The sequence below is a fragment of the Sprattus sprattus genome (assembly GCF_963457725.1).
Source record: "Sprattus sprattus genome assembly, chromosome: 2".
NCBI classification, from domain to species: Eukaryota; Metazoa; Chordata; class Actinopteri; order Clupeiformes; family Clupeidae; genus Sprattus; species Sprattus sprattus.
This window is the reverse complement of record NC_137921.1, coordinates 15,158,942-15,186,441: the sequence shown is the minus strand read 5'-3', so window position 1 is coordinate 15,186,441 and position 27,500 is coordinate 15,158,942. Positions and strand designations below refer to the sequence as shown.

The 27,500-nt window shown below is 43.6% G+C and overlaps 2 protein-coding genes across 4 annotated transcripts in view; one reads left to right on the top strand and one right to left on the bottom strand.

Moving 5' to 3' along the window:
• Positions 1-4,766: 4,766 nt before the first annotated feature.
• On the bottom strand, positions 4,767-20,488 carry cdc40 (cell division cycle 40 homolog; the record flags this gene model as incomplete). Its single annotated transcript, XM_080832145.1, has 15 exons — positions 4,767-5,620; positions 6,369-6,513; positions 6,869-6,945; positions 11,185-11,318; positions 11,706-11,821; positions 12,313-12,414; positions 14,132-14,177; positions 15,273-15,347; positions 15,552-15,691; positions 16,072-16,168; positions 17,205-17,344; positions 18,638-18,724; positions 18,946-19,075; positions 19,914-20,000; positions 20,306-20,488. The coding sequence occupies 15 exons, from the start codon at positions 20,486-20,488 to the stop codon at positions 5,443-5,445; spliced, it is 1,737 nt and encodes a 578-aa protein (XP_080688271.1). The 3' UTR covers positions 4,767-5,442.
• Positions 20,489-21,348: 860 nt separating this feature from the next.
• Positions 21,349-27,500, top strand: part of wasf1 (WASP family member 1) — a 59,422-nt gene continuing 53,270 nt past the window's right edge. For all 3 annotated transcript variants that reach the window (XM_080860729.1, XM_080860726.1, XM_080860727.1), the window contains exon 1: positions 21,349-21,712. The gene's annotated coding sequence lies outside the window, so the exon portion shown is untranslated. The remainder of the gene's footprint in view (positions 21,713-27,500) is intronic.

The window sequence follows — 27,500 nt, the reverse complement described above, 5'->3', positions numbered from 1 at the left end:
AAAATGATTTAGCCAAGTTATCAAACTAGCTTAAGCTCATGCACCTTGCTCATTGCCAGTTGCCTGTCAACTAAATTAGCGCCCCTGGACTGTTGGATGGACAACAACTGAACCCTGTGGAGGAATGAAACTTATTTGTGGGCCTGGCTCATCATGTTTGGGAATGAGGCTAATACTGCCCCGGAGGCTGCAAACGTGACTGCATCTGCCTCTGTCTCTGTTTTCCATATTTATGTCTAATGCTCTGTCCCTGGCGACCGCGCTCCACTCTAAAGGCCTGCTCGTTAAAACGCTGAGTCATGTTGCAGTGCAGCCCACAAACACCACACCCACTAGATACCTGACACTGGCCCAGTTACTGGGAATGGTGAGGAGATGGATGACTGGACAAGGTACATTAACGCTTACCCCCATCTGTCTCTCCCTCAAACACACACACACACAGAGGGTAGTCAGTTAGAGCAATCTATGCGGAAAGCACACACCAAGGGTGAAGACAGATATGGCAGGACACGCCTCATTTATTCACAGATACACAAAAAAGAGGACATGGACAAACTCACACACACACACAAATACACACACACACAAATACACACACACTCAAATACACACACACACAAATACACACAAATACACACACACACACACACACACTAAAATTTTTACTTTTGGAGGGCCGATGGACAGAGATTTTGCCTTGTCCTCCAGTGCTTTAAAACATACTCTGTTGAATTGTAGAATGCAAACAGCCACATTCAACAATCAATGAAAACGATGAGGAAACTAGGTAGAAACCTTAGTGGAAAAATGGGTGACATATTTCAAGTGTCATGTAATGCAGTGGGCATTTTCCATTAAGCTTTTCACTATGGAAGGGCTGCAGCCCGCATCTGGCCTGACTGTGCTGAGTCTTAGAAAGTTCAGGACTGGACCTACTCCAGATCCAGACTACGTCTGATCCGGGATCAGTGACTTGGTCAGTTCTGTGTTGATGAGGATCAATGTGTCAGCGACATGATGTGAGTTGGTCTGGTGTGAATGAGGGAGGGAGGAACCAAACTACCTTTGTACGAACGGTGAATGCATGAAGAAAATGTCAAACTGTTAACTACCAAATAAAATTCAATATGCAGATGTACACACTCCTTCACATATGCACTACAATGTACAACTTGACAAAGCCCATCTTTTGATGAACTCTTGCACTGACATCTTATACTTCATGTGACACGCCTATATTAATGGTTAATGACCACGCATGTAAAATGCATTTATGACAAGAAACTCATCTGAACTGAAAAAAACAGCTGAAAAAAACCACAGCAAAACCAACCACAGCCTGAGCCTCACTGAACACTGTGTGGTACTGATGTAGATATTTGTGCTATAATTTTAGCCCTTGTGTGTGTGTGTGTTTGTGTGTGCGTGCGTGTGAACGCATAGTCAGGATGCAATAGTTCACCCTCACTGGTAAGCCTGTTTTAATAGGGAAGAAAAGAAGAAAGAGGTCATCTCTCCCACAGACTGAACAGCAAAATGTCAAATCAGTTTCAGCCTGAATTACTTCCCCTCCACCTACACACAGAGTCCCACACACACCTCCAACCCCTCCACTCTGCACACACACACACACACAAACGCACAGTCTGGACTTCAAGAAATTTCATTAAGGAACACATTTCTTGAAGAATAAATATCCCCTTCTGAGGGGAACAGGAAGTAACCAAACCTTACTTGAGTGTGAGTGTGTGTGTGTGTGTGTCTGTATGGGTGTATGGGGGGGGGGGGGGGGGGGGGTACCCGTTTTCAATCCATCAAACAGCGAAACAAGTGCAAAGTGCACAATATGTAATTGGGGAACAATTTAATTTATCATGTCTTCAGAGTTGCGTCATCATTGTACCTACAAGTCTACAATATTTTCATTTCGTTTTTGACTACTAACTGGACAAGAAATAACAGCTGGGCAAAACAAGACGAGTAAGTATTTCTGAGAAGTATCTGACTGAAAAAGGCTAAACAGAGACGATTCCTGCCAAGTTTAGCTTTTCCCATAAAGGCAGACGACAACCAATGAATGACCAATATCAGGTAAAAGGTCAAAGACAGAAAACCCCTCTGAGAGCTAAATGGGGTCCACTAAAAACCATTCATCTGATGATTTTACTGGTTATTCTATAAGTGAAATCAGGAAACCATTTTGTTCTAAAAAGCACTGGGTCACTGTGACCACACACACATTTACTATGTGCATGATGGCCTTAATCCAAACACTATGGAATTAAGAATCTATTTCACACTCAAAGTAAGATTAATCTGACAGACATTGATTCAATTACATTTTATTTATGTAGTGCCGAAACAATACAATTGTCTTAAGGCGCTTTATACAGAACCTGATAGTCATTACTGACTGTGCCTTCATATCATGGTACATTTTGCGCCGTATAATAATCAGTCTAGAAACATGTGCCATACGTTAAGCAGTTTGGTTAATACCGTGACAATCCACAGCTAGGCCCATAATGGACTGAAATGAGAATTGTAGCATGAAGCACATGTTCGTCACAGGCTCAATGCTTCAACAGGTGTTTCATATCACTGAATCAGCAAGCGATACACATAATATTATTTAGATATAGACACGCACACACACACACATATATATATATATATATTTATATATATATACGTTTAGGACTGACAGATACAAGTCCTGTACAGTGGCCAGAGGGACTTTGAGCCATTCCTCCTGCAGAACAGGCTAGGTCACTACGTGATGCTTCCCCAGAATGGTTCAGTAGTCCTTGGCAGTAACATGCCCATCTAGAACAAGTAGTGGTCCTAAGGTATGGCAGTATATTGCAGCCCAAACCATGCCTTATCCACCCCTGTGCTTCACTCTGTGTTCGCAACAGTCCGGGTGGTGAGCCTCTTTGGGACTTCTCCACACTGTTACTCTCCCGGATGTGGGAAAGACAGCAAAGGTGGACTCAAGAACAATACATGTTTCACATTGTCCACAGCCCAAGATTTGCGCTGCTGGCACCATTCAAACCGATGTTTGCCATTGGCACGAGTGACTGACATTAGGCTATAGCAGCCTGACCATGATTATTGGCCCTGTGGAGCTCCAGAGGATCAGGAACATAATTTGGGTGGGAATATATTTAATCATGCAGTGAGTTGGGCAGCTGTGGCTTGTGTTTTTTTGGAAACAATCGGGATAATACCCAGACATCCCTTTCAGACAGCTTCCTCTTGCGTTGACAGTTTCTCCTGTTGGATGTGGTTCGTCCTTCGTGGTGGTATGCCGACATTACCCTAAATACCATTGCTCTCAATACAGCATTAACACTTGCTGTCCTGGTCACAGACGAGCCAGTGGGACACACACCAACAATTTGTCCTCTTTTGACCTCTGATATGTTTCCCATTCTGTTGTGTGGAGTGCAATATTTTAAGTACAGCTGTGACATTGCTTTGCTAATTCAACCTTCGCACGCTGCTCTTACGGATGGAATGTGAAATCAATGTAGGTTAGCCACCAGGCCACACATAGTATGAAGGTGTGAAACCTCAAACACTATATTGGCCACTGTTTCAGTTTTATTGCCCATGTGTGTGTGTGTGTGTGTGTATATAAACAGTTTGTATATTTTTATATAAACTGTCATTAAACACCTCATCCAATAATTAAAAGGTGTTTCTACCACCTTGGCCTGGGAAAAAAAGTACAAAATGTTGCCATCTGTCTAGAAAAAGTTGGATAGCCTTCAAATCAGTCGTTTTTTATATTCTAAATATATGTGAATATAAGAGCTATGCGGTTTGAAATCACTTTTTTTCAGTTATTTTAAAAGCTGACAAAGTGCTGTCCATGGACATCCTGATCCAGGCCTGAATGATCTGGCCAAGACTCAACATAAAAAAAGCTCTACAATTTTCATAGCACTTCCAAGAACAGCATCCAAATATAGACTCCTATGGCAAAAATAACCCAGCGCGGCCTCTTAGCTTTATTTATTAGCAATACAGTCCGTTCTGACTATTAAAAGCACTTGGGCAAGTTGTCCTTGAGTAGATCCAGTATTTAGAGAGTTCTTCAAAGGCATGTTTGAGATATTGTGATTTGTCATTTTAAAGCAAAGGTGTTTATAAGATGAACTGTTAATCTTAAAAAACCCTTAAAGATAAATAATTTAGAAAGCTAATTTTCTTCTGGTACTCATTCTTGTGGCCAACCTTGAAACAACCAAGTTCATGCTGTAAAATAATACAATGCAATCAATGGAAAAAAACTGAAAAAACTGTAAACTGAACTCTTATCTTTGGTAAAGCTGCTTAAAGCTAAGCTATGGGTGTCTGGCTCTCAAAAACAAAAGGAAAACGCAATTTTACCGTCTGAGCCCGGCCATGTAAATCTTAGGTAGAAAACATAAATATTTCTTCCATGTTACCATGGATTCTCTCCACACAATAAACAACTTAAATGTGGTGTTGTTGAGGACCTCAGTACAGGTTGAATCTCTCATGCCAGCAAGTTATCAACAGACAGTTTCTATTGTGAAACGTCTTCCCAAGGAGTTATTGGCCTCTTTACCACTCATTAAGCTGGTCTTCCACTCTTTTAAGTGCATAAATGTCATTATTAGATGGTCTTTTCAAGCGTGGGAAATGGTGGCATTTGTCTGTGTCTCTATGACAGTAACACCAAAAGCTGCTCATTAAAAGGGAAATGTACAAAATGTTTTATTGGCAAAAGCAGAGTTCAGTATGGTCTGTGTGTATGTGTGTTTGTGAGTATACCATCTGAGAACCGCAGAGACTGTGGGAATTTAAACAGTGATCAGCGGCTGTTTGAAGGCTAAATACAACAGATTAAAAGAAATAAAAACAAAAACAGGCAAACAACACAAACCCCTAAAAATATCCATTGCCCCTCCACCTACTCCCCCTGGTGTCTTTGTGTGTGTGTGTGTGTGTGTGTGAGGGCGCGAGTGAGAGGAGGGGGTACAATTAACTGCAGACACCAGGACTGGATGCCAGCCCTGAAAACACCTCCGACTTCAGACTCCAGAGACGGAACAACGGGACTAAGATCGCAAAAGACAGAATGAAACAGAGAGGAGAAAGACAGGAATGACAAACAGCAAACAAAAGGAGGAAAACCATTGAGAAAAAGAGCTGGAGGGGATGAAGAAAGCTGAAGAAAAACAGGCTGCCGACGATGGGGAAACCTGCTGGATGATTACATGGCATACAATAAAAAAAAAGCCTCCTTCTGCAAATCCATCTGTCTTTCTCCTCCTTTTCTTTTTTCCTTTTGTCTTCTCTTGCTCCTTCTCCCTTTATCTCTTCGTCCCTCAATGTCCTCCCCTTTTTCTCCTCCTCCTTCCATGGCTTCCTCCTCTTTCCATCCCTCCCCTCCGTCCAGGTCTAGTCCCAGAGTTTGATCAGTCCGTCCCAGCCGCAGGTGATGACTTTGGAGGTCTCGTGGGGGTGCCACAGGGCGCTGATGCAGACCTTATCGTGGGCCTTGATGCGGTGGTACAGCTTAGTCGTCTTCCAGTCCCAGATGTTCAACTTCCCATCCGCGTCACCCGACACCACATAACTACAGCAGTGAGGGGAGTGACGGACAGAGAGAGAGAGAGAGAGGGGGGGGGGGGGGGGGGGGTCAGGGGGAGAGACAGACAGAGAGGGAGTGAGAGAAAGAGGGAGAGAAGAACTAATGTAAGTTTATCAGTTCACCATACAAGGGCCTCACAAGTGTTATAATCACATTCTGGTGAGTGTAAGTGAAGCCTAAGAATGCTTTCAGTAGATCTGAGTGCGTCTCTCATCATGGTCTCATTTTCTCCTCATAAAACACTCAGAACTTCGCCAACACACCTGATGCCATGGCAACGGGCCCTACCCCACGCAGAGGGAGTTCAGCCCGCAGAGGCCTGCTTCTCTGATTACAGCAATTAGTTCCTCAATTAAGGACAATTGAGACAATCATGGTCGTAGGCTTTCATCCCAGACCGCTTGTGCCCTTTCAAATCAGCCGTCTCACCCCATTCAAAACAAACTAGCTCCACTGGAAACGTGCCCGCCCACACACACACACACACACACACACACACACTGCAGGCCTGTTGGCACTGGTCCATTGCACACACCTGTAGAGGTGTGTGTTCAGGTATTCAAGAGTTTCTCCTCTATCTCTGCCAAGGCGCCATCTTTCACTCGGGGCACTTTCATTTAGGCACTAAATCTGGGTTTTTCCCTATTCCACCATCTCTCTCCTTCTCTCATTAGCTGCTGATGCACGCAGTACACACAGACACCCCCACCCACACATACACACACACACGTACCTCATATCAGGGGAGAAGTCGACCTGACAGGCGTACCCTGCTACCATGTGGCCCTTGAAGATCTTCTTCTTGTTGAGCCTGAAGCGGTTTTGAGCCCCGAAAATCAGGATCTGGTTATCCATGGACTGGCAGGCCAGCCACTTCCCTGCAGACACACACAGACACACAAAGACACACACAGACACACAGACACACAGAGCATTATGAGAAATGAGGACATGCAGTTTTAAGTATGGGTGTGTTTTCAAGCCTGATTTAACCCGATTTCCTCCACATTAAACCTTTAAGCCATAAAATGTGAACTTGTCTACCAAAAAAAGGGTGTGTGCAAGACTGAAGTCAGAGAGGTTTGTGTACAGGGACTTGCTTGCCATACATATTGTTTTGCTCGTGAAAATATCTGCGAGTCAGGGTGTGAGAGAGTGTGTGTGTGTGTGTGTGTGTGTGTGTGTGTGTTTGCAGGAGAGAGAGAATGTGTGTGTGTGTTTGTGTGAACTAACCATTGGGTGAGAGTGTGACAGCTGGCATAGAGTGCATGCTGGGCTCAGCGATGTACTTGAAGTCCACAGGAATATCCCTGAAAAGACACACACACACCCCATCAACAACGGCACAATTCAAGGACAAATCGGCATACATTACATTACCCAAAAAAAAAAAAGTACTCGTTTCTGATTGGCTGGCAGGTGACACCTTACAAACAGATCCAGCCAAAAGTGACATCATCCACACCAATGCAAAGCTTCCTAACAAAATTAAAGAACACTTCCTGCTGATGGCCATCAACTTCTGGTGCATAACGACCAGAGAACAAAAAACACACACACACACACACACGACAGTAGTCCTTCAAGACACACACACACAAATAACAGTGGTCCTTCAAGATACACACACAAATTACAGTAGTCCTTCAAGACACACACACACATTACAGTAGTCCTTCAAGACACACACACACATTACAGTAGTCCTTCAAGACACACACACACATTACAGTAGTCCTTCAAGACACACACACACATTACAGTAGTCCTTCAAGACACACACACACAAATTACAGTGGTCCTTCAAGACTAGGGCTGGGCGATATGGAAAAAAACATATATCACGATATGGATTATTTTATATCACGATAGCGATATATATCACGATAATGATATAATAATGGAAAAAATGTAGCGGGAGCATTAATCCGCTACTAAAATGATGTGTATAGAGTGAGTGTAACTAAGATCTCACTCCCCTGTAATATTGACTAATATTAAATATAATGAAGAGATAAAAGCCATTCAGTATTAAATAAGACATGTACTTATATTAATTATTATAAATAGATACATTCAATGAACCTACTCTAAATATTTGCTTTAATAACTATTTTCATACCCATTCAATATCAGTGGCCTAATGCCCAATCACTCTCTCGTTCACGCTTGCTATAAATATACAATCAATAAACAACTTAACTAATGCAATAACAATATAACAACATGGCAATACAATCCCGATGTATTTTACAGTTCTTTGTGTTCCAAATAGATGTATGAGTTCAGAGTTCAAAAGTCGATGGTCACAGCTCAGAATACGTACGATGACGTATTTGTCAATCCACAGAGTGCTGTGCACTGATCTCAAAAAGAAACTTTTTCTGTTTCTTTTTGAGATCAGTGGTGCTGTGCCGCTCCGGCAAGCGGCTGTGCTGGCGGTGTGTGTGAGCGATACGAATGTTTGTATAATGCCGTTCAGTTCGGGAACTCAATACAACTGGAACCCAGTACCTCGATGGTCCAGAGAGATGGGTCAAACTGAGTTGTCCGTGGATGGCAGGGCAAAGAGCGTCAATCAGAAGGTAGAGTAGACCCAGGGCTAGCTGCTAACCGTCTGTCCGTTACCAGGGAAACCAGCGACACACCGTTGAATCTCAACTAGCAGCGATAGCTAAACGTTGCTAGCAGCCACTGAAGCTGCCAGCTGACTGTATAATGAGAAAAAGTTTATCACGATAGAAACGATAGAGGAGAAAGGTCACGATAGACACGTTTCTATCGTCCTCACGATATATATCGTCATATCGCCCAGCCCTATTCAAGACACACACACACACACACACACACACACACACACACACACACACACACACACACAAATTACAGTGGTTACTCTGGGATACAGTGGTCCTTCAAGACACACAAGAGACCTGCGAATGTCTACTATGAGCAGGATAATGGCCGCTGAGGTGTCCCGTTATCTTCAGCATGTTAAGTGTATCAAGACTCCTTCACAACTGCTATCCCTGACCCAAGACACTTATGTGACTCTTTTGTGTGTGTGTGTGTGTGTGTGTGTATACACATGCATGTATAAATGTATATGTGTGAGAGTGCTCAGTCCTTCTCATACATGAAGTATGATTAGTGGATGCTGCTGTGGGACGGCTGGGTTCAATCCTCCGTGCTAAGCACTCATACTGACACACGGACTAATCTCACTCTGCTCCACTGTGCTGGGCTCCTACTGATACGTACATACTAATCTCACTTACTTCTCACTCTGCTCCACTGTGCTGGGCTCCTACTGATACGTACATACTAATCTCACTTACTTCTCACTCTGCTCCACTGTGCTGGGCTCCTACTGATACGTACATACTAATCTCACTTACTTCTCACTCTGCTCCACTGTGCTGGGCTCCTACTGATACGTACATACTAATCTCACTTATTCACTCTGACTAGAACACGCTTCACAGAGAAGGGACATGGCAGGAGATGTTTACTCTTTATATGGGATGGAGTTAATAGTTTACTGAGCCTCAGGATAAACCACCCTCTCTCTGTCTGTGTGTGTGTGTGTGATTGTGTGGTTGTGTGTGGGCACAAGCGTGTTCAGCTGTTGTGTGCCTAATCCCTTTTCTCCATGGGAAAGGAGCTAATGGGGCCATGCATACATTTTTGCTTGTGCTCTTTTCTCATCTCACACACACACTCTACCATACACACGAAAAATCAACCTAGTCTCAGTCGAAGTTTTCCCTTCCTCCCAAATGCGCCCGCAGAAACACACACACACACACACACACACACACACACACACACACACACACACACACACGGGGTAAAGCAGGCGGATGCCATCTGCTTCAGAAGGGACAGTAAAGCCCTGAACTGGCACTCATTCAAGGGGCCATTAGCTAGCTTGCATACACAGATACAAACACACACAATCATGTGAATGAGTGCACACACCAAGCCCACCAGGTTAACTAAAGCCCACTACGCTAGGTTAGGGAGGAGAGCTGTGGCGTGGTACATTGATGCCGCAACCACCTTCAATCATCCAAAGAGAGAGACAAGGACCCTGAATCCCAAACACAGGCTGCCAACTGGCTTAGCCGCCACACAATGACACACACACACACACACACACACTTATTAATTAAGTGTCAAACACAATGAATCATGGGTGGTTTGTAATCCTTGTGCAATGCACACAAAAGCTGCAGAGACTGCCAAAACCCCCAACACAAGCTGGTGCATATGTAACATTCTAGGCTAGTGAAGCACACCTGCCCCCACCTGACACACTAGCTCTGAATCACTGACAGGACAGTGTGTAGGGGACTCACTCTGGGATGGGTGATCTGAGAGGAGAGTGCGTAGGGGACTCACTCTGGGATGGGTGATCTGACAGGAGAGTGCGTAGGGGACTCACTCTGGGATGGGTGATCTGAGAGGAGAGTGCGTAGGGGCCTCACTCTGGGATGGGTGATCTGATAGGAGAGGAGAGTGCGTAGGGGACTCACTCTGGGATGGGTGATCTGAGAGGAGAGTGCGTAGGGGACTCACTCTGGGATGGGTGATCAGACAGGAGAGGAGAGTGCGTAGGGGACTCACTCTGGGATGGGTGATCTGAGAGGAGAGTGCGTAGGGGACTCACTCTGGGATGGGTGATCAGACAGGAGAGGAGAGTGCGTAGGGGACTCACTCTGGGATGGGTGATCTGATAGGAGAGCGCGTAGGGGACTCACTCTGGGATGAGTGATCTGAGAGGAGAGTGCGTAGGGGACTCACTCTGGGATGAGTGATCTGAGAGGAGAGTGCGTAGGGGACTCACTCTGGGATGGGTGATCAGACAGGAGAGGAGAGTGCGTAGGGGACTCACTCTGGGATGGGTGATCTGATAGGAGAGCGCGTAGGGGACTCACTCTGGGATGGGTGATCTGGAAGGCTACACTGGATCGTCTTTACTGAGTGCCAGCCATTAGTTCTCAGTACTTAGGACGAGTCGGCGAAAGAGCGAGCGGAAAGAAGCGAAACAAACCAGGGCAGAGAAAAAACAACTAGGAAATAACGGGGAAAAAATTTCAATTACAAAACCCTGAACTTTCAATGACCCCACACCATAGTCAGTGACAACACATACACTTTTCAGACACACTACCTAACACACAAATACCTCAAATGTTAAGTCCATTTCAATCTCACAAATATCACAAAGAGCACCTCTAGTGTTCATAGCACAAATGAACACACGATAACCACTGAGATTCTCCCAAACACACTATTTGATGCCTCTCTCAATCTCAAGGATTAGCTACTAACAAGGCTCTCTGCTCAACTGAAACTGCGAAAAAGTCTCAAATTCACAGTCACTAAAACTGAATAAGTATTCAAACTAATGCAAACACACACACATAAACGCACAGAGATGACAGGACATGAGTGAGCTGTACCACGCACAACCACACACCCGTGCGCACAAACACACACACACACACACACACACACACGAAAAAAAGAACAGAAGTCCGTACCACTCCCACACGCGGAGACTCTTGTCGTCTGAGGTACTGACGAAGCGCCGGTTCTCGTCCACAAACGTGATGGTGTTGACCGCACCCAGGTGTCTGTCGTACTCCTGCACCACCTCACCACTGCGTATATCCCACTGAAACACACACACACACACACACACACACGTTTCACTCAAATGTGTCTTTTACATTGGCATTACAAGACACCCATTGACTTGAGTGTATCAGTCTTCAAACACTGACTGTGACACTGTCTGACACATGTGCACACATGCACACACACACACACAAACACGAACAAGCATGAAATAAGCTTTTTTTGCAGTTCTTTAAGGAAATCTGTCTTTGTGCAATTAAGGGTTAAGTGTGAGAAATACCTGTGGATGAGGACACACACAAACTTGATCTTGGTACATTGCAGTCGTGTGCTAGTCAATTTAGTTTCTACAGCCTGGCAACATAGGTGTATGCAAGCACACGCACGCACGCACACACACACACACACACACACACAAACACACCTGCACAATCTTCTTGTCTGACATGCCAGCCACAAACAGGGTCTGTTTGTCCTCATCTGGGTTGAACTTCACACAGTAGGGAACCTTTCTGTTGGTGAAGCGTGAGATACACTGACCTGTGGAGAGAAACGACACACAATGTGAGTGTGTGTTTGCGACGGCACACGCCAACAAGTTTCAGTGCACATGAGTGCACCTTTATTCTCCCTGAGCCCTCCAGCTCCCTCTGTTGGTGGAGCACTGTACTGAACCAAAACTTCACCCCGACCCTATCTAGGTCCCTCTCTCCCTCCCCATTACATAAGCTTACATTTCATGAGGTATAAGAGTTATATGAGCATGTGTACGCGTCAGGTTTATGATACTCGCCTCTAAAGGTGTAATGTTTAAGCGTTGACTAGTGAGTATGAGTAACCCTGGGTGTGTGTGTGTGTGTGTGTGTGTGAGTGTGTGTGTGTGTGAGTATGAGTAACCCTGTGTGTGAGTGTGTGTGTGTGTGAGTATGAGTAACCCTGTGTGTGAGTGTGTGTGTGTGTGTGTGAGTATGAGTAACCCTGTGTGAGTGTGTGTGTGTGTGTGTGTGTGTGTGTATGTGTGTATGACTCACCGGTCTCTGTGTCCCACAGCTTCAGGTAGCGGTCATAGGCTGCACTGAGGAACTGGGTGCCGGTGTTATTAAAGCAGACATCACGCACCGCCTTACTGTGACCTGCAGAAGGAACAGAGAAGAGAGAGAGGGACAGAAAAGAAGAGAAAGAAGGAGAGGGAGATGGAGAGGTAGAGGTTGATAGAGATAGAAAGAGAGATGGAACATAGATCATCAGGAGGAGGAATATAAAAACGCATGCATTGTTCACGGTCGCCTCACAATGCGTACTAAAGCCTCTGCCGTTATTGTGCAGCATTACAAAGACTTCAGTAAACTAGGACTCTTCTTCTCCACTTTCTTTCTTTCTTCTGTCCAATACTTTATCACTCGTTATGCTTCTGTCCCTCTCACTTTCCCTTCTTCCTCCCTTGTGCCCCTCTCTCTCTCTCTCTCTCTCTCTCTCCCTCTCTCTCCCTCTCTCTCTCTCTCTCTGAGGCAATAAATCATGTCCCGCAGTGACAGCTTCTTTCCACACACTGTCCTCCCTTGTTCTGTCCCCTTTTTAATCACCAAGGCAGCCGTAACCACGGCGATAACAGGGACCTGTGGAGAGCTGGCTGTGCAGGGGGGAACTGGACCGAGTGTGTGTGTGAGATACAGTAGGGGGTACATTCACGGCACAATTTCATGACTTCCGCTGCGCCCAGACACTTAGCAACAGGAGGAAATGAAACTGATCTACAGCAAAGGGGTCTTAAGTACCCTACAGTCTTAACACAGACAGACAGAGACAGAGACAGAGACACACACACACACACACACATTCCTGTACGCATTCACGCACACAAAATCCCAATGCACCCTATCCCCCCTCCCCAGAGCGTTCAAGATCATAAATAGCAATAACACACACACACACACACACACACACACACACTCACTCTAACAAACACACACACAGGCAACGTTAGGGATGGGGTGTGATAAAGACTTGTGAGAATCAGAACATGGGTACAGCTCTGCTCTATATGTGATAACGAGCAAAACTGAAAGTGCTCCCCGTGGAAATTAAAATGCAAGAACAAAAAGGGGTTCCTTTCCTTAATATGGATATAAACAGTGGTGTTGCCGGGGATTATTATGGGCCTCTCTGCTGGAAAGCACACACACACACACACACACACACACACACACACACACACAAACAGACCTTGGATGTTGTCGATGTCTGAAATATTTATGATGCTTTATAGAACTCTGCTTTTGTTATCTGAATAGAAAGAGTAGCGCTTTCTCCCTTCTCTTTGTTGAATTATACAGTGTGTGTGTGTGTGTGTATGGGTGTGTGTGTGAGTACGTGTGTATGTGTGTGTGTGTGTACGTGTGTGTGTGTGTGTGTGTAGGACAGCCAGGCCAGATAAAAGTGTCTGTTAAAATCTACATTCAACTAACACCAACCAACATCCCTCTCAATCTCAAATATGATTCATCCTCACAGCAAAGACAGAGAGAGAAATTGAGAGAGATGGAAAAAGAAAAAAGGAAGAAGAAAGAAAGAAAGAAAGAAAGAAAAGAAGAAAGAGAGCGAGAGAGATGCAAAGAACATCATGTGACAGTGGTGGGGGGTTCAGATGAAAAGAGCCATTATTTAATCTCTGTATGATTAATAGATTCAGCTCCCCACAACCCACACAATCACCACCAGCAGCTAAGAAGAAACAAGGCATTCAGCAAGGGCTGCCTCGCAAATGGCTCAAAAATCCTCACACACACACACACACACACACACACACACACACACACACACACACAAGATTTAATGACATTTCACACTCACCAATAAATGTTCGTAAGCATTTGCGATCGCCATAGACCTCCCATAGCTAAAAAACACAACACAGAAGACAGAAACAGTCAAACACAGCCTGATTGTGATGGGTGGGAGAAATCACAAAGTCATGGCTCTAGGTTGTATCTAGGTTGATATAGAAGGCCAATGTCCTCAAATCACTGTTACCAGGATGTCATCCAGGAGTTAGCATTGGGCTTTAGGGAGGGAGGAGGCAACGAGATTCAACATGAATAAATTGCCACTGGAACTGCAACTTTGTGGCATGGTTGTGCTAGACAGCATTTCATTCTCATTTGACGTAATCAACTGTCAAACTGTCCTGGACTGGGTTTTCAAGCGTCCTTGAGTAAACACCATGGTAACCGTGGAGAAAGTGTGTTTAAAATTAATTTTCATTTTGTGATGTTAATTATTCAACGCTTTCGGGAAATGCACCCCTGCTTAGCAACCATAGACGTGAAACTAAAGAACGAAGCTAAAAGCTAAGCTTTGAAATATACAAGTATTCAGAAACGAAAATGAAATCGAAATGTATAATTTACTGTTGCTCACTAGGTTGTTGTGAAGCCATTTTTCTTGCAAATATTCAGCAAGTTATACAGCCTACAATCACACACGATTGTCATCAAAGCAGTGGCACTACGAGATGAGATGTGTGCTATAAATCATTCATTTGTCAACAACAGCAAAACGTGGTTTAAGCAAACAGAACTGCCCCAGTGCGCCTGGGTTTGGTCAAACATAAATGGCCCAGTGGAGTGAATAAGTCTGCTTAGCTTATAACATGACTGTCAATGGCAGCAGCCTTAAGAGTGTCTCAAACAAAGCTCCTGTTCTCTCCCAATGGCGTCTAATGGCAGGAGGAAGCAGTCAGATTGTGTTCCTCGCATTAATCAATAACGATAATACCAATAAGATTTTAGTTCTGTTCTTGATTTATGTGCTTTGGTTAAAACACAAACGTCCTGTTTTGGGATACATTTTATGTTTTCTGTTTGCGGACATTTTGACCGGCAAGTTATGGTCCACTAAGAAGTGCAAATTGCACCTTGACCATCAGAAACATCAAAGTGCTGTGTGTGTGTGTGTGTGTGTGTGTGTGTCCAGTGAGAGGTAAAAGCAATACCTTGATCTTACAGTCCATGGAAGCGGACAGCAGCAGATGAGCAGAGGCAGGAAACAATCGGATCGCACTGACCCCCTAGAGGGAGAGGGGAAGAGAGGATTGAAGAGGAGGTGAGAAAAGCACGAGGAGTTCCTCTAAAGGCGTGTAAAGTACAACTAGTCCGGCACAGTCAAAACAGAAACTGACTGTCTCTCCTGCCCAAATAATGTCATTAGTCTAACAAAGACACACAAACACACACATGCACACACACACTCACACGGGCACACACACTCTTACCTTTGTGTGTCCAGTCCATACATGCAGCTGTTTCTTGGGCAGGTAGCACTTCTCAGGTGCCTCCGGCGAGCGCAGGTTAATGCCCACATCCTGAGGCGCGTGCAGGTAGGAGCGGCCCTGGTAGTCAAACATCTCCTTAACTGTACACACACACACACACACACACACACAGGTTAAATGACTGGACTGGTACAGGCAGTCCTAAGGAAGGACATTTGGGCAATACAGAGATCTAGGAAAATAAATAACGGTTGAACAAATTTGAAAATAATTGAAGGTAACAGCTTTGTGAATGAACTATTGAAGCTGCTTACAAGCTTGTGCAAAATCAAGAGAGAGAGATCGAGTGAGTTTTGAACTAAAGAGTGTTCTCCCTCCCAAGAGTACATTTTTGTTTGAGTGACAGAAGACAAGGGGTGAGACACTGAGCACCAAAGTGATGAGCAGGAGCAGGTGAATGATCGAGTGAATGATCGAGTGAATGAATGAATGAAGGAAGGAAGGAAGGAATGAGCTTTACCATGAAGAATAGTCTTCTCCTCCCCTGGAGCCTCTTCCTCATTCCTTCCCTTCTTCTGTCGTTTCGCAAGGATCTCATCCAGCTCTTTCTGTTCCTCCTGTTGACACACACACACACACACACACAAGACCTCAAGTTAGGATTCATCCATGAAGACAGACCTAGAGCAGTTTGATTTTATACATATAAACAGACACACTATAAACACTACCAAGTTTGAAATCACTTGGTTTTTTTTGAAGAAAATCACACCTTTTCGCAATTCAAGTAACCGAAATCTGTTTAAATAAATGTAGTGTTAATTTTCTGCCATCATCCCTTCTGTGTTTCAAAGGTGCATTATGTTAGCTTATCAAGAAAATAATCGCATTTAAAAGACTAATTTCTCATTAGAAAAACCCTTGCAATTACATGTTTGTGGCTGAAGACTGTTGTGCTGTTTAAGAAAGCTATAAATCAGGCCTTCTTGGGGCTACTTGAGTATCTGGAGCATCTGCACTTGTGGACTAAAAACGGTCAAAAAGAAAGAGCTTTCTTTAGAAACATATCAGCCTATTGTGGATCTAAGAAACAAGGTACTGGCAAGAAGCTGACGATATCTTGCAAAGGTGTGAACCATGTCCTTCACAGACCAGCACACGTCAGCTTTAACCAGGATACAAAGAGAAGAGGCCCTGGTGGATAACGTTGCAGGTGGATAAATGAATTATAACCATGCCTTTAGCTGGCAGTTTTACTTAATAGTAGATATAAATAAACCAGCAGTCTCACGGTAACCAGTGAAGAGGCTCTGGAGTGCTGGCTTTCTAGGGAGAGTGTGAGAGATAAAGCCATTTCTGAGACTGGCCTATAAAAGGACCAGGCTATAAGGACTAAAAGGAAACACAATACGGGGTGGAAGAGGATTGAGAATATGAGGTGTTTAGACTACAGAGAAGAAGCTTGGTGAGGCACGGAACAAGCGATGAGTGCTTGACCACTAATTGGTAGAGACAATCGGATCGTCTGGGGGGGGCGCTCTGGTGAATGTAATTTGTACAGAGTGAAAGGGATCTTTCATAGGGACGGCTATAACTCTATTTGGCCCTAACTGCATCCAGTATGTATATGGACCCCTGAGGACCAGGTCTCACCTCTGAGGGTTTGGCCCCATCTTTCTCATCCTTGTACTTAGCCCATGGCCCCAGAAACCCGTCCAGGTCTGACGCGTCTCCACCCTTTACCTTCGACCTCTTCACGCCCTTCTTCGGCCCCGTTTCAAACACGGTCTGTCCTGTACACACACACACACACACACACACAGGTAAAAAATCTCTAAATAATGAACTCACATAACACTTCAGAAATAACTTTCAGATGCTAAACCCCTCGGATATTTCTTAAAAAAAAAATCAATACCCATTTCATTTCTGTGTGACTCATAGAGATGAGATATTGCAGGAGTAAAACCATATCAAATTCGACAGGAGAAAATTAAAACATACAGCCTGCAACCTAGACTACACCCAGGCTCAACCACTTCACATACATCTCGGCATCTCTGCTTTCAACGCAGTTCTGTAGTGATTTAAGTTCCTGTTCAGCCGCTGAGGTCCGGTGGCGGAATCTTCCAGAAAAATGACGACTGTCGCCAAAACACAACAAACTTGCCGCAATTTACAGCCTGCTGACCACAGCTTAAACGATGCCATAGCATAGCCACTCTCAAGTCTCCTGGTCATCAGTCAAAGTGAGAGGTTTTCCCTGTGATAAATTAATTGGGTTCATTTTTTCCCCTTCAAACGAGATTTGTCTCCTGTGCCAACTCCCTCTGAACGTGGCCAAGTTTTCACAACCGGCTGTATAAAGCCAATATCACATCTAAGGAGCGAATGCACAACAAAATGGTAATTGCAAATATTGCAAAAATATAAAAACTGCAAGTAACTTTATACCTCTATGTAAAAAGCCACATGCATTAAACTATGTTCAGACAACTAAAAAAAAAATAACAAATTAGCCAGAAAATCATACAAATGATCAGAAACCTCACATTCTTCCATCTAGTGCATATGGGTAATCTCCTCCAGTGTGGGAACATCTAAACTTCAGTAACAGTCACCCAGACAGAACAGCGCAGTCCTTGTGCTTAGTATCTAACAAGACACTACATCATATGACCAACAATAAAGCACACCCACAGCCTCGGGAGCTATACAATTAGCACTATAGTGCAAACATGCAGTTTAGCCAAAACAACCGCAATTGGCAGCTCTGAGGTCACAGACATTCTAAGCCACAACTAATCCACCTCTGGGTCTTCACTCAATGACAGTAAATAACAACCTTGAATGAGGTCATGGCAAACTCTGGCCATGTACTCAACAACACACTCACCATCCCTTACAGGTAAGGTACTGGACCATAGAGAAAAATAGATAAGACAGACGAGGCCAATCCACCAGCGGAATAATACAAACTCATTATGGCACATCATCAGTCTGCACTCTTTAGAGTTAGTGTTGTGACCTGGGGCAGGTCTGAAGATGACGGTGTGGAAAGCAAAACTACAGACAATCTCAGTTACCTTTGTTTTTCTCAGCCTCATCCACAGCACCGATGTAATTGCTGATGGACACCTCAGTAGTGTCCACTGAAGGGTCTAGGGCATAGCCTGTGAGAAAGAGTCAAATTAAAGACTAGAGAGACATCCAGGAAGCAGATATCAGTCAATTGAAAGTGTGTATTTAAGCCCCAGATAATTGTAAGAAGTGTAATTTGCATTGAAATTCAGTCTGCTACAGCAAAATATATAAGGAGGCAAACAATCCTTCAACCTCATAGGAAAACTATACGGTAATGGGTTCTAAGTTTATATCATAAGACATAAAATACCAAAGGTGGAAAACGTCCTCCTCTGTTGCTCGAACATGAAGTCGTTGACATGCGCTGGCTCTGCGTATCCCGACAGCATGTTCCTGGGAGCCGCCATTTGTTGGGTCCTGAAAGGGTTAACCGGACCAAACTGTCCAAAATAAACAGAGAACGATGAAGCAAATGTAAACTACATGGCGGAATGAACTATGTATAATGTTTCTGAGCTTATGAGTCTTTGCATGCTGCAGTCAAATCTGATGCTACACTTTGTTGTTCAATAAGGCAAATATGTTTTGTATCAGTGTTTGAACGGTCAGTGACTGTAAAAAAAAAGAATATCCTTAAAATGGAATGAAAATAACCCCTACGAGGTGTCATTCCAGTCATGCTTTGAAAAGGAATGGCTTGCCATCACTGTCTATTGGCCTGAGCCACCATATTACCGATGAGAGGACTGATCATTTCAATTAACAGGTTAACATGGGTGACTAATCTGATGACAGTAGGCTCTGCATTAACACATTTTCATTTGGTTTGAAATGAAAAGTAAATACTATCACAAAGGGTACTATCTTCGTTTCATGAGATTAAACAAAGTCAGCTCTGCTTGTGTCAGGTGACTGGGACAGGACATTTGGGTTTTCCTTAGGGTGAGGTATGGAGAATTTAGGGTGATCTATTAGCAAAAAGGGAATACATTGTGCATACGTTTTCATTAGTCTATAATCACCTGTTACAGTTAATCATTGTGTTTCCGTTAGCTTAGAATGAGCCCTTCCTAACACTACATATGGAGTGGGGTCTTTTCCAGAGGCTGCCATGTTTCTACAGTAGCCAAGAAGGGAGAAACCTAAACACTGGCACTACTAGACAGGGTCTTTCATTTTTTCAGACACCTAATGGCCACTGCAGCTTCTCCAACCGTTGCAATCTTCAGCCTCACCACTACATGCCACCAAATCCTACATACTGCGCCTTTAACTCACCTCTGGCGCGAACATCGTTTCAAATGAGGGGTTGTAGTTGACTTCTTTGAGAGAAGGGTCCAGATGGATACCGGTCTCGACATCCTCCTATAGTAATAACACACAGTAGCATAATTTAAAGTCAAAGTTAGGTTACTTGCTAGACATGATTATACGTCTGTGAGGATTAGGAACAGTTCAACAGGCTAGTGTTACAGCGCGAAATTAATACGATTCAGGTCAGATGGCGATGCCTTGCTGCTAGAAAAGAAATCATTATATATCGCATTACAATTCAAAACTACTCATAACGAACGCATTTAACACCAGGTGACGTTCTTAACTTTGTCACATCGGCGTTACCTGACTAACGTTTGCTAATGTAGTAATAGCTAGCTAGCTGGAGATTTTACCTTCACGGCGACTTCAGGAGCAGAGTTAAGAACAACCAAAGACGTCGTTTTCCTTGATTTCAGAGGCTGCATGTGTGCAAACGCATCTGGATCTATTTTTTGAGGCGCTGGTGTTGATTCTGTATCATTATCAGAGTCTGAATTGGAATCATACGAAACGAGGGAACCCACCGCGGTCGCCATCTTGAATGTTGTGAACGTCTCCCCGTTGAGGTCCTCAAATGTACATCACGAATTGTTATTGAAATCCACATAAACTCCCACATAATTATGTTTTCCGTATATTGTGACGCATTATATCAGTATGTAGATATATTTTACAATCACCCATGTTTATTTACTTCAAGATTGCAACTAACCATTTACAACAAATACGTTTTATATAGCTACCAGGACTTTCAAAAGCATTTAAGGGGTTGCACTCATGGTTCCGGTTGTACTTGCACCGAATTTGTCTCGCACACGTTTGATTGAGTAGTACAGTATTATCAATTGGCAGATAGGCTGGGCCAATAAGATAAGGACTAAAGTAAATGCGTTGAAGAAAACAACTGCATCGTTAAAATTGACAGTATTTGTAGGCAATATTATTTTGCTCCCACGCCCAAAAACCAACATAAACTCTACTTTTGACCTAACCTGTATAACATAATTTGTTTCTGTTTGATTAAAAAGATGACTGCAAAACTCCTTATGCATTTCACTCAGTTGAACACCAGTTTATTATAACAGTAGGAAAATGACAAATTACTAAGTCAACATTAAATCTAGTAATGAAAGAGACATTAGATATGAACTTCATGAATTAAATTTCTCTGCAGGGTAGTGGCCTAGTACACGAGCACAGAAATAGCCAACCCTAAAGCCTTCTTCGCTGCTTCCAATTGGCCAGTACGACACTAACGGGAGTGTTCAGAAAGAGTGAACCAATCATGTGCAGGTACACAGTTTGTGCGGGCCAAGTCTGTTGCGTGGGGTATTTCGCCAACAATAGAAAGTGGTACGTGCCATCCTCAGCGGCTTGAGGTATATCTACAGGCGGTACGGGCATGGTCCTCCTGTCAAGCTAAGAGAATAATCGCCGATTCATAGTGGACGGGTCAGGGCGGTCTGCTAGATAATCCAGATGCCTGTCCACCGTTGTCCGATTCTGAAGCTGTAGCCTCTCTCCTCGAACGCCGAAGGTTTCTTTTGGAAGTAGTGTTCAGCCGTGATCCTTGGCTCTCCCATTTCACAGGATCCACCAGCAGTATAATCACAAGCACTCTCAAATCCTGTCCACAGCGCATCGTGGAATGGGACTGGACATTTAAATTGCTTGAAATAACCTCGGAGTCACTTGCGGAGGCTCAGCACACCAAGCAATGGCAAGGATTTAGCAAAGTGTCATTTACTCTTACGCTTCAGGTAAGTAATTGAATGCAGAAATACCTAACCTCCATCAGTGGTTTATAATGTATATTAAAGACAGTATTCTGTGCATTGAAGGTTGGTCAAATTGAATTTATGTAAGCCTACAGAAGTCCTAGTTAACGAGCAGTAGCCTACGCGAATACTTGGCCATTGTCAGTGTGAGAGGTTAGCCTAGTTCGGTGTGGGTGACAGGTGTGATTTGAATAATGGATGCATCGCTCTTTTCTGCGCTGTTGCCACCCTATGCATATTGTAAGCATTTCAGTGATATGCCGAAAGGCCATTATCGTACGTATCATCTGCCTGACCAGTCTTTCCGAAGATTTTTGGTTAGACTGACTGTGCCTTGAAAAACAGCCTGGGGAGGGGGGTCGCGCTTGCACATCTGTATCTGGCCAAAATGCCAAGCTGAGCGGAATCATCCTAATGAAAAGCCTAGGTTACCTCGCTGGCTACCACAGCTTGTTTGGAAAGAGCTTTGCTAGCAGGCTAATTACCACACGCATATGGCATTCTGTGGGCTTGGTGTGACATTCTTTTTTTCGTTAACAATTCCGATACGTGGTTCAGGGCAAGCATTAACGACCGTGGAATGTCTTCGAGGAGGAATGCGGCTTAATCGCATTTTTACGATGTGACTTCAGTGAAAGAGGTTTGATTTTATTTGGCCCTCAGCTTAGTGAAGGTTAGAGTCAGTTCATCCCCTAAAATAGTAATTCCTGCCTGCTCAAAAGAAAGTATCGTGCGTCGAGATATTTAGAGAGTGTCTATGCCTGCGAGTGCCCCAGCTCTCGGGTCGATTTTTTCAATCAAGTTTTATGTCTTTTGCAGTTCTGGGGGAGGGGTAGGTTGCCTGGTTAAAGTCGATGTGAGGACGCTTTGTGAAATTTGAGCCCGTTTTAAGTCGCACTGTTTGGACGAACGCAAACAAAGAGTCATCACCCCAGGTCCTCTGAAATCTGAGCTCTGTTGTGTGTACCAAAGTAACATTATTGGTTTGTTTTTGTTGGACACTGGCTTGAAATGTCAGCAAAAGGCAAACCGCCTATATTAGGGTAGGGTCGTTAAGTCTTCGAACCAACATTGGACAGTTGAATAGCATGGGTCACTCCATGCATTTTATTTAAAAAAAAAAGGCAAACACAATTTTGTGTTCCATTATAATGAACTATCCCACATGCATAAGATACACTGGTTTTCTCTGTCATGCTGGGTGAATCAACATCATGGCCCACTGCATAAGAGACCGGTAGATATTGAATAAGCCATCATTGCTCTTTGTAAATGTGTGCACAGAAGTGATCTATGTCGAAAAAAGAGAGGAGCAGAGAGAAAGACACAGAAAGGCCGATGTGTATAGAGGAATCGAATGAATGGATGCTGTACGCGGCGCGCCCTCGAAAGCTCCTGCAACTTTCTGCGTGAGCGCGCGCTGTCAGTCAGATGAGACTGGCGTTCCACGCGAGCAGATCTGAAGGAAAAGCTAAATCGACCTCCCAGTCAAATCTCCTTCCTTATCCCCGGTTTGCAGCCATGGACGCGTTTAATTACCCATAATTACAACACATCACAACAGTCAACCAGATTCATTTTCACAAGATAGCCCATTTTGTCTAAAAAACAATGGCTTATATTGACATTCTTTGAGTGATATAGGCCATCATTTCTGTGCCTGTTAAAGAGGGCACATTGGTGAGAAATAAAACATAAAAATAACAAAAACTGCTCACAAAGTCTAAACCACTGGTGCACAGTAATTACTGTTTTGAAGCAAATGTTTTCCCAACACCCACCCATCGGATGGTGAGACTGCGCACCAGGGCCTGTGCTGTGCGTCTTCTGTTCACACATACAGCGAACAGCTCAGTTCAGTGAAGTTGAACTCGCAAAGCCTTTGTTTCAGTAGCTCACATTTTACGTCCTCTATAATGACATGTACATTTTTTAGAATGTAGAGGAACTCCTTGAATGTTTGGCCTTGGCCAGTCATGTAATGCCCTGCTTCGAGCTGAATGGAATCGTAATGCTCTGAAACGTACAGTGTTTTAGTATATTTAATGAATGGTTATATGTGTGTATGTATGTATGCATGTATGCGTATTTGTGTCTTGCTTAAACAGTGGACATGCAGGAATAGGTGGAATAGGTGTGGTAATCAGTAAGGTGTTGGTTGTACTTAGAGGGAATGTGTGTGTTGTGTGTGTGTGTGTGAGTGTGTGTGTGTGTGTGTGTGTGTGTGTGTGTGTGTGTGTGTGTGTGTGTGTGTGTGTGTGTGTGTGTGTGTGTGTGTGTGTGTGTGTGTGTGTGTGTGTGTTAGGTTCGGGGGCAGCTGTTGCATTTCTCAGTCAGAGATGGCATCCAAAACATCACATGGCTCCTGAAACAGGAGACACACAGACACAAACACACACACACACACACACACACACACACACACACACACACACACAAACAGAATACACTAACACAAGCAAGTCGGATCTACCTACAGAGGCAAATGCCTTGAAGACCAGTGTGTTTAAGTACGAGAGGACACCATGCTCTAGATATTTGCCATAGTCTGTACAAACAGCATGTTTTATCAGTGGTCAAGTGGATAAAACAGAAATGTTGTGGGTTTATTGGAGTGTACTGCATTCCTGTGCTACCTCTAAAGCTGACACAACCAACAAAGTCTGTAAGTGTGTGTTTTATTACACACACACACACACACACACACACACACACACACACACACACACACTACTAGGATACTACTTAGAGAGAGAGGGAAAGAGTGTGTGTGAGAAAGAGAGAGTGAGAATCAAAAAATCAAACCAGTAGATGACCAATTAAAAATCAGTCTACGAGAGTCGTTAACTGTCAGAGAGATTATATTACATTTCTCCCCAAATAAAGCCACCTTATCCAAAAGGGTTTAAGAGCAGGAATGTAAAAGTTGATGATCGAATAATATGGTGATGTGTGAAAATGAGGGAAATGAGAGCAGGAGATGGGGAATGGGGTGAGGCAGAGGAGAGAGTGATGAAGTAAAAGAGAGACAGAGTGAAAGATAAATGGAGATAAAATGAGAGCAGAATGCAGAGAGAGAAAGAGGTTGAATGAGAGAAAAAGAGCAGGTGAGCGAGGGAAGGAGTGAGGTAGAGAAAAGAGCGAGTGAAAGAGAGCGACAGTGCGAGAGAGAAGAGTGAGCGAGCAAGCGATTGAGAGAAAAGAACGAGTGAGGGAGGGAAGGACTGAGGTAGAGAGAAGAGTGAGCGAGCGAGGGAGGAAGGGAGGGAGAGTAGACTCCCTGTGAGGCGTTGTGTCCGTCTGAAGTGTCCGTATCTCCCAGCTGTGTGCTGGCTGCAGACAGAGGGCCTTTGTTCCTCTGGCCTCTGTGGGCCCGGCGCTCAAGAAAGGCCTTCTGTGCAGCCCTCTCGGCCTCTCACTCACTCCCTGCCTGCCTGTGTGTCTCTGCCCGAGGCCCTTGCTCTTGTGTCTTGCTGCTGCTGTTAACTCTGTGCATTTAACACTGTGCCAGTAGCTCTGAGGTTTTTAACCCCCGGGACTCCACGACTAGATACTGGCACAGGTTCTGACATGCTGTGGAAATTGAAGCAACTTTAAACAGTGACTACAAAGTCACATATATCTGTTTGTATCCCACGCAAGTTTAGGTGCAATAATATGTAAGTAGGATGCATGTCATATTTGCATCTTTCTCCAAAATCCCTGTCAGATAATCAACTGTGAAAAAAGTACTTTTACTTGTGCTGGAATATGTGCAAAAACAGATTATGTACTGCAGTAAAAAACAGTTTTGGTCACTTGAGGTGATTCTCTAAGGTCTTAAGTATAAGGTCTTGAGTATACTATAGGGTCTTGAGTATACTATAGGGTCTTCAGTATACTATAAGCTTAAACGGTCTATGAACAAATGAATGAACCCAAGCTCCAAATGAACAAATAAATGACCATCTTACATTTATGGAGTATCAAAATGTATCATTGGGAGGGTTAATGGTTTTGAACAGTGCATATGCAGATGGGGATTGTTAACACACAACACAAAGTCTTTTCACAAGGGAATGTCTAAGACAACAATTTTACAGAAAATATCCACACTAATTGCAGTATACCTACACATGCAAACGTACATTTTGACACAAATTACACCCTGTAACTGTCTAAACCGTACTGTATGAGTAAGCATATAATAAATAGCCTAAGAGATCACACTACTAAACACAGCAAACTGGAGAAGAAACAAACAAAATGTTTGTTTGATGTTTATGAATATGTGGTGTATTACTACTTGTCATAACACCACTAGCAAGAATTTTATTCTAAAAACATTAGTCTACGCTTAAAACGTTAACCTATAAAATGCACAGATTTCGTAGTGTGATAGTTAGAAATATTTAAACCTGCTCATTCAGTTCCTCTTCAGATAATAGGCCTAGTGGTTGTGAGCTCCCTTTAACACCATGTCTAACTGTCCTTGGAATTTAAAAGGTTTCTTATCTCCATTTACACACACACAAGCGGACATGTATTACCACCCCCTCGAATGGAATTCTATATCTATAACATCTTCCTCCAAATGTCAGGGCTTGCCTCAAAATTTAATAATTCTACCTGGACTTGGGTGGTGTTTCGTTAACTTTCTCCTGAGTGGTCTAATGAAAGGGTGGGTGTTTATTCTGTCCTACTGGTGCTGTGACTGAGAAGTGAGCATACCTGATAAATTCACTTATTTTAGGTACTTATCAGACTGTCATTTTATTTGGCAGTGTATTAATCGTAAAGCTTGGTGTAATAACGTTCTTGTAATAAAATTGGTGTAATAACGTTGGGGTAATAATGTGGTGCGAAGATTGCATTCAAGATTCCAGACAAAACTGATTATGCCATTTTTCTCAGTTTCGGCACAGATGCTGCAGACTTATGCGGTTAACCCTGCACCGTTTACTCTCTCCCAGTAACTCTTTGCCATAACTCGGACAATACCTTTCTCTTAAGCACTGTGCCAGTAACTATACCAGTTACCCCATGCTTTTAACCCTGTGTCCATGTTGACATTCTCCCAGTAACTCTGCCATTGACCCTGGGCTTTTAACACTGTCCAAGTCACTTAGTGCACCAAGTGCAAATAACTCCCTGGCATCTCTGCTTTTAACTGTTTTGTACTGCCAGCTCTGTGCTGTTAGTGCTGTGACATTCGGAAGGAGGAATATGAGGTCTTTGGGTCTAATGTGCCATTTCTGTCAACTAAAACGTCCTCTTTGTGCTCTGTGAGGTAACAGTTGCTGGGTGATGTGCGCTCTTGGTTGTGTGATGTTTGTGTGTGTGTTTCTTTGTATCTGTTTTCACTGTCGTCAGTGATAGCCGTCAGTGTGAGATGGACAGTTGGGTTGGTTGTACTTGTGAAACTGTCTGTAAATCTTCATGTTTTCTTGTGACTTGCAGGCGCTGTTTGCACAGACTGCATTATGCGTTATGCAGATTTTTGATACATGATCTTTTGCAGATAATATGCAGGATTCTGGAAGCAGCATAGCAACTGTTCTATTTGCCATCTAAATTAGCATATTCTATTAGTATGACATTAAGAGAGGAGAATGGCAAGCAAGAGGGGAATAGAGAGAGAAAGAGAAAGAAAAAGAGAAAGAGAAAGAGAAAGAGAAAGAGAGATCATCTGTCTGTATTAATTAGTGCTGTCAGTTTAACACGTTATTAACGGTGTTAACACAAACCCATTTTAACGCCGTAAACATTTTTATCGCGCGATTAACGCATT